This window comes from Hemitrygon akajei, chromosome 18 (genome assembly GCF_048418815.1).
Source record: "Hemitrygon akajei chromosome 18, sHemAka1.3, whole genome shotgun sequence".
In the NCBI taxonomy this organism is placed as follows: domain Eukaryota; kingdom Metazoa; phylum Chordata; class Chondrichthyes; order Myliobatiformes; family Dasyatidae; genus Hemitrygon; species Hemitrygon akajei.
In genome coordinates this window covers 37478083-37491283 of record NC_133141.1, presented here as the reverse complement: position 1 = coordinate 37491283, position 13201 = coordinate 37478083, and the positions used below count along the sequence as shown (strand labels likewise).

Sequence of the window (13201 nt, the reverse complement as noted above, 5' to 3'; positions counted from 1 at the left end):
TGAAGTGTGCAGGCCTCTCCTTCACGTGTTCTACCAGTCCGTTGTTGCCAGTGCAATCCTCTATGCGGTGGTGTGCTGGGGCAATGGCATCATCGTGGGTGATGCCATCCAGCTCAATAAACTGATTAGAAAGGCTGGCTCTGTCACAGGAGTCAAACTGGACACACTGGAGGCTGTAGTAGAACAAAGGACCCTACAGAAAATCTTGGCAATTCTGGACAAAGTCTCTCACCCTCTGCATGCCACCTTGGCTGAACAGAGGAGCACTTTTAGTAACAGACTAAGGCAACCATGCTACTCCAAAGAGCGTTATATGGAGTTATTCTTACCCTTGGCCATTAGGCTCTATAATGAGTCAACGTATAGTTGGGGGAAATGATAACCCCCCCCCCCCCCCACTCCTGTTAGACTGTTTTCATCCTCTGTTTACCAGAGCTGTGCTTAAGCTCTGTTTTGCTCTGTTTACCACACCCTGCTATCGTGGACACCCTCTCCAATACTACCATCACTTTTTATCTGGATGTTTATTTTATGATGGTAATATGACGGATTTATTTTTATGATGGTCATATTTATAATATGACAGTAATTCTTGCACTACCATCTTATCAATGAAGAAGAAGAAGAAGAAGAAGAAGAAGAAGAAAAAGAAGAAGAAGAAAGCCCTTAACTCCGAGTGAAGTCATCTGGACGCTGTCCTGACAGCGTTTTTTTTAGCAGGCTTTCTTGTTTTTACGAGGCCGAGTTGCTAGCTCGATGCTCGACCCAGCACGGATGGAAAGCATGCAAGGAGCCAGCTGGATTCGAACTCGGGAGCCTTCGCTCCGAAGTCTGGCGCTGATGCCACTACACCACCGGCCAGCCATCTTATTAATGTGAACTTGAAAATCTTGTAAATCGTTGACTTGTGAATCTTGTATATCTTATTTTTAAGGTAACTTATTTTATTCTTTCTTATTTATCATCTAATATTTGTACAGCCCTTGTAATGCTGCTGTGACACTGTATTTTCCTTTGGGATCAATAAGGTATCTATCTATCTATCTATTTAAATATCACCAAAGTAAGATTGACATTAGATTTGATCACTTTCCTGGTTTTCATTAATGGTTTATTTGTCCCAAGAGACATGGGAATAGGGAGGATATTAGGAAATACATCCAGTCACTATCAGATTGCTTCATGTGTAGAATCCAAGAGTAGGGAATTTGTGTGTAGACAGGATTGGGTTTCCTTGCAATATCCCTTTGATAAGGTGTTGATTTTTCACTGGTCATGCAGAAACCCAGAGAACAACAGAAGTGAGGCTTTTAAATGTGAGCTGAACTCAGCTGTAACGGGAAATCAAAAACTGCCAGTGCTGAAAACTGAAAATAAAAACAGCAAATCTTGGATTAACACACACACATCTTCAGGGAGTAGTGTCTCAAAAAGTCAGAGTCCATTATTAAGGACCTCCAGCACCCAGGGCATGCCCTTTTCTCACTGTTACCATCAGGTAGGAGGTACAGAAGCCTGAAGGCACACACTCAGCGATTCAGGAACAGCTTCTTCCCCTCTGTCATCTGATTCCTAAATGTACTTTGAATCTTTGGACACTACCTCACTTTTTTAATAGACAGTATTTCTGTTTTTGCACATTTTTAAAATAATCTATTCAATATAGGTAATTGATTTACTTGTTTATTTATTATATTTTATTTTATTTTTTCTCTCTGCTAGATTATGTATTACATTGAACTGCTGCTGCTAAATTAGCAAATTTCACGTCACCTGCCGGTGATAATAAACCTGATTCTGATTCTGATTCTGTTTCTGACAAAATGCTAAAGGAACCCAGCACGTCAGGCAGCTATGGAAAGGATTAAAGAGTTGACATCAGGACTGGGTCTTAGTTTAAAATGTCGACTCTATACCTTTCCATAGATGGTGCTTGACCTGCTGGGTTCCTCCAGCATTTTGTGTGTTACACTGGATTTCCAGCATCTGCAGAATCTCTTAGTGCAGAGAATCTTGGAAATGCTCAACAGGTCAGGTAGTTTCTGTGGAAAGAGAACCAGATAAACGTCTCAGATGAAAGACCCTCTATCAGAAGGTAGAAAGTGAGAAAACAAAGTAGCTTCAATTTGCAGTGTTGGGGAGGCAGGTAGACAGCACAGAGGGAGACCAGAGGTCCCTGGTGAATCTGGTGTTTACGGAGAAGTTGTTTACTAGATTAATAAAAACAGTTTCAGAGAGTGAATATAAACATTGGGATATGTAAAGGCTGTGAAATGCAGGTCACAACTGCTCTCGAGAGGCATGGTAGGGTAGCGGTTAGCATAACGCTTTGCGGTCCCAGCAGTCTGGGTTTAATTCCCACTGCTGTCTGTCAGGAGTTTGTACGTTCTCCCCGTGACCATCTGTGTGTTCCGGTTTCCTCCTGCACTCCAAAGATAAATGGGTTATGGTTAGTACGTTGTGGGCATGCTATGGTGGTGCCACTAACATGTCCATCCTTTGGAATGTATGATATCTGATGAATCTGGTCGGGACATTTCCATCTGCACACCGGCAATTGATATAACCTCTCGACTGTAGATGAATTTTGATGTCAATCTAGAATACCAAGTGAATCAGCTGTGTCTTTCATAAACATCTTCCCACATGTAATTTCTAAATGTAGTAATTAGTCCTGGGTGATGTCTCTCCATTCCCTTCCTAACTGAGTTGAGTTCAAAGCACAACCACTGTCTCTACAAGTCAAGCTGATTATTAAACATAGAAGTGAAACTCCTCCTTTCAAAACACAGGCAGTTCAGAGTAAACATAAGATGGAGAATTTAATAGATAGGCAGTGGTCACCGCACACCCAATGGAGTCAAACACAGAACTGAAGCTTCTCTCTCCAATTCATCAATGAATTTACATCCCTCATTTGGCCCAAATGAGCTTTCCCTGAATGGGACTGATTTGTCACTCCTTCTGCCCCTTCACTGATTCATGACTCTTGAGTTATCTGGGAACTGAGCTCGGCAGTTCCCCATCAGTCCCAGTCCTGATCCTCTTTGGCATCCAATAAATTCAAATCTTCAGCCAGGTTGTCTGTGTATGTGTGTGGGTGGGAGGAAGGAGAGGGCTTTGTCTTCCATGAATTGCCATGGGATGATCTTTCTCAGTATACGCTGTGTTTAATTAACAAAACTTTGTGATGTTAATCACGTTTCCTCACTATTCCTCTTTCAATTCCCAGCTCTCCGATGCTTGTGCTGGACTGGACTATAACCTCTCAGAACTGAACCAACTGGAGGAAGGTAGAAGGGAACTTGGAGAAAATCTCCTGGCAATCTGGAGTGAGGAGCAGTTGAAGAATGCAACTGAAGACCAGCTTGTTAAGGCCGTCTCCTTTCTCTTGGCAGCTTTGGAAGGTAGGGCGTCGTTCTGTTGCAGATCAACAGACAGTGAACTGTCCCTGAATGTACCAGAGTCTTCATCAAAGAGAGTACGGGAGTTGCATGTGGTGCTGTCATGAGTATGTTCTGAGACCAGAGGCCTGGACTGATCTCCCACAGATCGTGACCTCAAATCGTACCATGATAAATCAAGTTCGAAAATAAAAGCAGAACTGCTGAATTGGTATTAAGAGTTCACTGAGGGAAAACAACTCGTGACTACAATTATGCACCAATATTGTTTATGTTTAAGTATCTATTGAAGTATCCAAACAAGCAACCCAAATGTATGAAGGTGCTGCCACCCTTTGGTCATAAGATATTATCAAAAGAAAGTAGCAATTGACTTGCCCACGACTCCTCAACCCATAAATAAATAAAAATACCTTTTAGGTTATTCAATTTCCACAGCAATGACAATGTCCAATTAATATGTTTTTAGCTTAGTGATAAGTGTTAATCAGGGCACCCAGGGTGACTCCCCTGTTATTGAAAATGTGAATGCATTTACACTGCCCTAGAGAGCAAGAATTTAGTGAAATGTGTTGAAAAATTATGCATATCTACTTTAATGTACAGATCAGTCAGTAGGTTGTGGCTCTAACCGCTTAGTAATCCGCTCTGCCCTCGCATTATCTAAGAAAATGGTACTCCTCCTCCCTTGAGATCTTGTAAGCTCTGCAATCTAGTTTTCTGGTTGTGAACTCTGCTGTCCCCACTCAATATCCACCCTCCATGGGCTCCTCCTTCCAATAGGCTTCTTTGGGCAAGTGATTTCCTATCCAACAGAGAAGCGATTAATGTCCCATCTGAAAGAAAGCACCTCCGGCAACGTAATTCCCCACTCCCACATGTGGAGCAGATATTCTGCTCAAATCTTTGTATGGGTGGGTTCAACTCCTGACTCCAGGCTGCATGACAATTTTTCTTGGAGTCATGAGGGCCATACAGTGTCAAAGCAGGCTCTTCAGCCAAATTCATCCATCCCAATCCCAACTGTGTTGGCTCTTGAGCTGGCCCCATCTAAACTTGCCCTCTAAACTTCTCCTATCCATGCACATATCTAGATGCTTTTAAATGTTTCTATTCTCTGTTTCTGACAACTCATTCCAAATATGTGACATCCTTTGAGTGAAGAAGAGGACTTTGATGTCCCTTGTTTTCAGCATCTCGTTTCTGGGAAAAAGACTAAGTGCTGTGCCTCTCGTGATCTTATTACCTATATCGGATTATCCTTTATTCCTGCATTCCAGGGATGAAAATCCTTGTCTATGTGACCACTCCTTGCAACTCAGGCCCCCAAGTCCAGGAAACATCTTGGTAAATACTTCCTGCTCTCTTTCTACTTTAATAATATCTTGCCTATTGCTAGGGTGACCAAAACCATACGCAATACTCCAAGCGCAGTCTCACTAATGTCTTACATAACTGCTACATAAAATTCTTATTTCAGATCTGCCACCAGCAACATTGCGACTGTTAATGCAAAGTTTGAAGATGCAGATTCTGTCTCAGCAATTCACCCTGGTAAGATGGCTGCTGATACCATAAAGGGATGGGGGTTTGAATAATGATACCTGGATAAAGGATAGTGCAAAGCTGGATTTTAATTGTATTGGAAAATCATCATAATTTAAAGGGAATATTGGCAATTAAAACTGAAAATACTAGATATCAAAAGAAAATTAAGTTTGGGACGTATACAGTGGTGCTAGAAAGCTTGTGAACCCTGTAGCATTTTCTCTATTTCTGCATAAATATGACCTAAAATGTAAGACCTATAACGAGATAGAGAACCCAATTAAATAAATAACACAAAAATATGATACTTGTTCATTTATTTATTGAGAAAAATGATCCAATATTACATGTATTTGTTTGAAAAAGTATGTGAACCTTTGCTTTCAGTGACTGGTGTGACCCTTTTGTACAGCAATAACTTCAACCAAACATTTCTGGTAAATGTTGATCAGTCCTGCACATCAGCTTGGAGGAATTTTAGGCCATTCCTACTTACAAAACTGCCTCAACTCTGGGATGTTGGTGGGCTTCTTTGCATGAGCTGCTTGCTTCAGGTCCTTCCACACCATTTCTATAGGATTAAGGTCAGGACTTTGACTCAGCCATTCCAAAACATGAATTTTCTTCTTCGTAAACCATTCTTATGTTGAATTACTCTTGTCTTTCAGATCATTGTTTTGTTGTAATATCCATTTTCTATTAAGCTTCAGGTGACGGACTGCTACCCCGACATTCTACTGTAAAGTGTCTTGATACAATTTTGAATTCATTGTTCCCTCAACAATTGCAAGCTGTCCAGGCCCTGAGGGAGCAAAGCAGCCCCAAACCATGATGCTCCTTCCACCTTGCTTCACAGTTGGGATGGTGTTTTGGTGTTGGTGTGCAGTGCCCTTTTTCCTCCAAACATAGCAACGTGCATTTCTGCCAAAGAGTTCAACTTTTGTCTCAGCTGTTCACAGAGCAACACCCCAGAAGCGTTGTAGAACATCCAGGTGGTCTTTTGCAAACTTCAGACGTGCAGCAATGTATTTTTTGGAGAGTATTGGTTTCCTCTGTGGTGTCCTTCCATGAACACCATTCTTGTTCAGTGTTTTTCTTATAGTGGACACATGAACAGAGAGTTAGCAAGTTCTAGAGGTTTCTGCAGGTCTTTTGCTGTTGCCCTTGGGTTCTTTTCACCTCCTTCAGCATTGCACATTGTGCTCTTGGTGTGATCTTTGCAGGATACCCACTCCTAGGGAGAGAAGCAACAGTACTGAGATTCCTCCATTTGTAGACAATTTCTCTTACTGTGGTCTGATGAACACTCAGGTATTTAAAAATGCTTCTGTAGCTTTTTCCAACTTCATACATCTCTACAATTCTTCTATGGTCCTCTAAAAGTTGTTTTGATCGAGGCAAGGTGCACATAAACAGATCTTTCTTGCGAACAGCAGAGTCTGTCAGTAACATGACTTTGTGTGTCTTTTTTATAAGGCAGGGCACCTCTACAATCCACACCTCCAATCTCATCTCATTGATTGGAATGCCTGACTCCAAATAGCTTTTTGTAAAAGCCATCACCCCAGAGGTTCACATACTTTTTCCAACAAATACATGTAATATTGGATCATTTTTCTCAATAAGTAAATGAACAAGTATAATGTTTTTTGTCTTGTTTATTTAATTGGTTTCTCTTTATCTAGTTTTAGGACTTGTGTGAAGACCTGATCACATTTTAGGTCATATTTATGCAGAAATAGATAAAATTCCACAGGTTTCACAAACTTTCTAGCACCATTGTATACAGGAAAGTGCTGGGGAAAGGCTTGCAATATCATGCCAGATCCCACCCACCTTGCTCAAGGACTGTTTGTCCCACTCCCACTGTTTGTCCTGCGAAGGAGGCTCCACAGCGTCTATGCCAGGACTATTAGACTCAAAAGCAGTTACTTTCCCCAAGCAGTAAGGCTGATCAACACCTCCACCCACTAACCCACCCCTCCACAACCCCACCACCACTACTTAATCATTTCCTGTCAGACACCTTATGTACAGACACTCCTGTACCAAGTGTCACTTTATGGACATACAATCAATCAATGTATATAAGCTATCTTATGTATTTATATTTATTGTGTTTTTTATCATTTTTGTTCTGCATCGGATCGCGAGTAACAATCATTTCATTCTCCTTGACACTCGGATACTGAGAAATGACACAAACATCTTGAATTGATTCCAGAATTGCAGTTTAAGGAATTTTTATAAAATCTGAATTAATTATGCTGAGGCGAACAGAATCAGTGAATGAATTTTATCTGGGTCTGTAATTATCTGGGAATACATTTTCAAGGAAAATGTGGGCTGGGCAGAATTAAACTGTAAGTAATAAAATAAGCATGATTAATATTTGTGATTAGTAATATTTTAATATTGCTATTAAAATATATTTAGTATATTGAAAATATTTAAGTATTTTTAGTTAAATAATTTAGCTTTTTTAACTACCGGTAAATATTTTATATTTAGTTAAATATTTTCAGTTTTAATCGTTGATACTCCCTTTAAATTATGATGATTTTCAATACCATTAAAACAATTGATTGAAATCAATTGAATCTAAAATTTGAGCTGGAGTGATATCCTGGAAATTTAAATTCAACAGCTTGAGTAGTTTTATAACCATGAATTGAGTCTGCTCACAGCATGTAATCCTGAATGATGAGTGATCAGGAGCTAATTTCTAACCTCTAAAAGCAAGCAGCGATGGCATCTCTCACACAAAGATCTAAACTGGTATTTGGCTGTGGCGAAGTTTAGTGTGTACAGTTTTTGTGAAGGGAGAGGTACTTGTTTGCATCCTTAATTGATTCTAATGCAGTCTCCCAGTGCTGCAGCAGCCTGTCATTCCTTTATATGGAACAAAAAAGGTAATATGCTTTCACTTATTTGCTCGCGTGTCGCCATGCTTATGGTGCCAGCATAGCACGCCCACAACTTGTTAACACTAACTCGTACTGTATGCCTTTGGAATGTGGGAGCACCCGGACAAAACACACACAGTCACGGGGAGAATGTACAAACTCTTTATAGACAGCAGTGGGAATTGAACCCTGATCTTAGATCTGCCACTGTAAAGCATTACGCTCACTCCTACACTACCATGCCTCCCCTCCATCCCTACTTTGTTCCCAGCATCACTACATCCCTGCATTGCTGCATCCCTACTTTAATCACTGGATGTCCAAGCCTTCAGCTCCCAAGATCCCTTCCTGAACTCCTCCATTTCTTTAACTTAACGTCCTCTTTTAGGACATTTCTTAAACAGCTTACTGCCATTAGTCCTAACATCTCCTTGATTGGTCTCAAACTTTGCTTGATGGTTCTTCATTATAGCACCTTGGGATATTTTATTCTGTTAAAGTTGCTATGCAAATCCAACTTAATGTTGTACCTGGTTGCATTTCTGAAGGTCACCACTATCCTCAAGGATCTAGAACACAGCCAAGCTGACCAGATACTGAAAGTGGAGACTGGAAGTTTCACAGAAGATGCGTTTGGAATAACTGCAGACTTACTGAATGAAATTGGACTTCACCTGGAGAGAGACAGTGTCCAGAAGAAGGGAGAACTGTATCTCTGTGAACTGCCCATTGCTTTGTGCTGTCTAAATTTACTGACCAGCAAATGAGGGAGTGAATCACATCCAAACAACATTGAATAACCTGTCTTGCATCATTATTTTATCCAAGATCAAGTATAATCATAAACTTCTGGGTTAAATTTTGCTTCATTCACCAAATACTAGAAATATCCAAAAATAATAAAGGAGAGTGAAAAAGACAGATCAAATTTTCTAGTTAACCTTCTGAAAGATTTATTTGAATGTCAATTGCGTTTGCCACACAATGCTGTTTTGCTTATAAGTTCCTCATTATCAATTGATTTATATGGTATGACCAACAACTTTTATGCTATGATGCTAACTTTAAAGCACTTGTAGATTTGTTATAATGCCTGTGTAATATTTTCACTTCATTCTTCCAGTGTATTGACATAACTATTATAAGAATGGCACTGAGGAGTTTGTACGTTCTCCCCGTGACCGCATGGGTTTCCTCCAGGTGCTCCGGTTTCCTCCCACAGCCCAAAGACGTATGAGTTAGAGTTAGTGATTTGCGGGCAGGCTATGTTGCCTTCCAAAGTGTGACGACACATGACTGCTCAAAACTATCCTCACTGATTTGAATTGACGCAAACGATACCTTTCACTGTACTTTTCAATGTACATGTGGCAAATAAAGCTAATCTTTAAGCAGGCGTTGAACTTACAGATCTGAATGGATGGTAACAAAACAACACACCTCTGACCCTCTTTGATTTTTATTACACTAATAAAGTTCTATTTTATAATGCCATCTGCATTCCATTTGAAGAATATGGTGTTGACATTGTGGCAACCATAAAGCACATTCAGCATGTGTAACTGGGATAGGTTTCTGCTCTTTATTCAAATCACAAAAGCAGTAAATTTAAAACATGCCGCGTGCTTTCCACATCAAAAGTGTCAGATTTTGTTTCCTTTGGAATACTTTGCTTCACTGTCCCAGTGATGAGACTTCAGCGACGGCAGGGTATTCATTAGTGTCACGGCCTGAGGAAAGTAGCTATTACCCAGTCTGGCAGTCCTAGCCCTGATGCTTCTGTACGTACTTCCTGACTGTAGTGGGTCAAAGAGATTGTGGGATGGGTGGTGAGAACCCTCAACAATGCTTTGGGGCCTTTGTCTACAACGCTCCCAGTAAATGAGGGTGGTGGGGAGAGGGAGTTCCAATAGGGGGCGCATACGGTCGGGGTCAGAGCCAATGACCCCGTTCTCCACGACATACCCAAGGATAGCAAGTCGGGTGGTTCCGAATACACACTTGTCCCTATTATAGGTGAGGTTAAGAGCTTTGGCCACTTGGAAAAATCGTTGCAAGTTGGTGTCGTGATCCTGCCAGTCGTGACCGCAGATGGTGATGTTATCCAAATATGGGAACGTGGCCTTCAGTTGGCATTGGTCCATCATCCGGTCCATTTCCCTCTGGAAGACAGAGACACCATTCGTGACACCGAAGGGGACGCGCAGGAAATGATAGAGCATGCCGCCCACCTCGAAGGCGGTGTAGGGGCGGTCCTCTGGGCGGATGGGGAGCTGGTGATAAGCGGATTTCAGGTCTATGGTCGAGTACACCTTGTACTGAGCTATCTGATTGACCATATCCATGATGCGGGGTAGGGGGTACGCGTCAAGCTGCGTGAACCTATTGATGGTCTGGCTATAGTCCACGACCATCCTATTTTTCTGCCCGGTCCGAACGACGACCACCTGGGCCCTCCAAGGACTTGTGCTTGGCTCAATGATCCCCTCCCTGAGCAGCCGCTGCACCTCCGACTTAATGAAGGCCCTGTCCCCCGCGCTGTATCTCCTGCTTTTAGTTGCCACAGGTTTACAGTCGGAGGTCAGGTTGGCGAACAGCGGTGGAGGAGGGATCTTGAGGGTGGAGAGGCTGCAAGTGGTGTCAATAGCGTGGCTGTTGGCATGGTGTTGGGTGGGATGTGCGGGTTGGTGTGTGTGTGTGTGGTCAGTAGCGGGGTATATGATGAAGTCCCACAAAACTGAGGATTTCTGACAGTGATTGGTGGGAGGGGCCCGTCATACTCCATTGTCACACTTTTCAGGTGGCTCTGGAAGTCGAGCCCCAATAGCACAGGGGCACACAGTTGAGGCGTGACCAGTAACGCAAAGTCCCGATATTCTGTGCCCTGCACCACCAATGTTGCTACACAACCCACCCGGATGTCTGTGGAATGCAACCCAGAAGCCATGGTGTCCCTCTGGCTTACCGGCTGTGTCACGAGTCCGCAGCGTTGCACAGTGTCCGGGTGAATAAAACTCTCAGTGCTGCCCGTGTCAAACAGGCAGCTAATCCTGTGCCCCTCCACCAGGATGTCCATCATTGACCTTGCAAGTTGGTGTGGGGCGCTTTGGTTGAGGGTTACAGAGAACAGAGTTGAATCGCCGTCTTGGTGCCCGGTAAGCATCTGTGGGTCGGAGGCGGGGGCGAGGTGGCACCAACAAAGATGGCCGCCCCCATGCCTCGCATGAGGCGGGCAGGCAAGATGGCGGCGACCAAGATGGCCGCCCCATGCCTTGCACGAGGCGGGCAGGCAAGATGGCGGCGACCAAGATGGCGACCCCCATGCCTCGCATGCAGCGCTGCTCGACCCTGCTCGCGGTTTAGACTTACAGGCCTTGGCGAAGTGGCCCTTCTTTCCGCAGCTGGAGCAGGTCGCTTCTTGGGCCGGGCAGCGTTTTCGGGGGTGCTTTTTGAGTCCGCAGAAGTAACACTGCGCGGACTTGCAACTGGCAGCAGCCATGGTCGATTCATCGGTGGGTGGCGGGGTCTGCAGCGTCCACAGGGCCGGTGGGAGATCAGGAGCCTGGACAGCGTCAGCGTTGTGCAGAGCAGCCTCCAGCGTGTCGGCCAGCTCGATCGTCGACTGTAAGGTAAGATCGGCATTTTCCAGCAGCCACTGGCGCACATACACTGACCTGATCCCCGTAACGAAGGCCTCTCGTACCAGCAGCTCCGCATGCTGTTCTGCCGTCAGTCCCCTGCAGTCGCAGGCCCGCTCGAGTGTCTGTAGAGCCCGGACAAACTCAGCGCTTGACTCTCCGGCCCGCTGCCGCCGCGTCACTAAGTGATGTCTTGCGTAGACGGTGTTCACCGGCTGCAGGTACTGTCTTTTGAGGGCGTCCAGTGACCCTTGGTAGGTTGGCAGGTCCCTGCTTAGGGAGTATACCCGCGGACTGACCCTGGAGAGGAGAACTCTGTGCATGATAGCAGGCTCAGTCACGGGAATCTCTTCCAGGTACGATTGGAAGTATGCAAGCCAGAGTTCAAAGGCAATAGCTGCTTTGGGAGATTGAGGATCAATGTCCAATTTGTCTGGTCGTAAAATGCTCACCATGTTTTAAAATTGCTGCTAATAAAATTGATGCACCATCAATAACTCTCGGAGACGGGAGGCAAACGATAGGCTTTTATTAGCTGCAAAAGTGACCACAACATCCTGGAGACTGAGGGAGGAGCAGTGCCTCCAATCACCTTTATACAGGGGTCTGTGGGAGGAGCCACAGGAGCAGTCAGCAGAGGGGCATGTCCAGACAGTTATACACATAGTTTACCACACCCTCCCCCTCCTACTTTCAAATCTCTTACTATCTTTCCTTTCAGTTAGTTCTGACGAAGGGTCTCGACCCGAAATGTCGACAGAGCTTCTTCCTATAGATGCTGCCTGGCCTGCTGTGTTCCACCAGCATTTTGTGTGTGTTGCTTATTAACACAGAGTTATGAAATTAGTTTTTTGTGGCATCAGTACGGTGCAATGCATAAAATATGTTGTAAGCTACAATAAAAATATATATATTGTACTCAGTGACCACTTTATTAGGTACACCTGCTCGTTAATGCAAATATCTAATCAGCCAATCATGTGGCAGCACCTCAATGCATAAAAGCATGCAGACGTGGTCAAGGAGGTTCAGATGTCATTCAAACCAAACATCAGAAAGGGGAAGAAATGTGATCTAAGTGACTTCTGCTGTGTAATGATTGCTGGTGGAAGTCAGGGTGGTTTGAGTATCTCAGAAACTGCTGATCTAGGATTTTCACGCACAACAGTCTCTAGAGTTTACAGAGAATGGTGCGAAAAACAACAAAAACAACCAGTGAGTGGCAGTTCTGTGGGTGAAAATGCCTTGTTAATGAGCGAGGTCGGGGAGAATGGCCTGACCAGTTCCAGCTGACAGAAAGGCAACAGTAACTCAAAAAAACTATGTGTTACAATAGTGGTGTGCAGAAGAGCATCTCTGAGTGCACAACAAGGCAAACTTTGAAGTGGATGGACTACCCCAGCAAAAGATCATGAAAATACACTCAATTGGACCTTTTGCTGTTACTCAATTGCTGTATATACAGCAGTTGGACCTTTCAGGTGTATTTTTACTACAATCAATTGAAACACCTTGACTGCACACAGGTGATCTCCAGTTAACTAATTTTGTGATTTCTAAAACCAATTGGCTGCACCAGTGACAATTTGGTGTGTCATATTAAAGGGAGGGTGAATACTTATGCATTAAATTATTTTGTGTTGCATTTTTGTAATTATTTTCAATCACTTTGTAGAGATGTTGTCACTTTGACATGAAAAAGTAT

The 13201-nt window shown here is 43.4% G+C and overlaps 1 protein-coding gene across 3 annotated transcripts in view; it reads left to right on the top strand.

Annotated features, from left to right (window-relative positions):
• LOC140741573 (gasdermin-A2-like) overlaps nt 1-9255 on the top strand; it is a 42221-nt gene extending 32966 nt beyond the window's left edge. For all 3 annotated transcript variants that reach the window (XM_073071878.1, XM_073071879.1, XM_073071877.1), the window contains exons 8-10: nt 3233-3407; nt 4885-4958; nt 8407-9255. In XM_073071878.1, the coding sequence (XP_072927979.1) occupies nt 3233-3407; nt 4885-4958; nt 8407-8625 (468 nt within the window). In that variant the 3' untranslated portion in view covers nt 8626-9255. The remainder of the gene's footprint in view (nt 1-3232; nt 3408-4884; nt 4959-8406) is intronic.
• The last annotated feature ends 3946 nt before the right edge of the window (nt 9256-13201 follow it).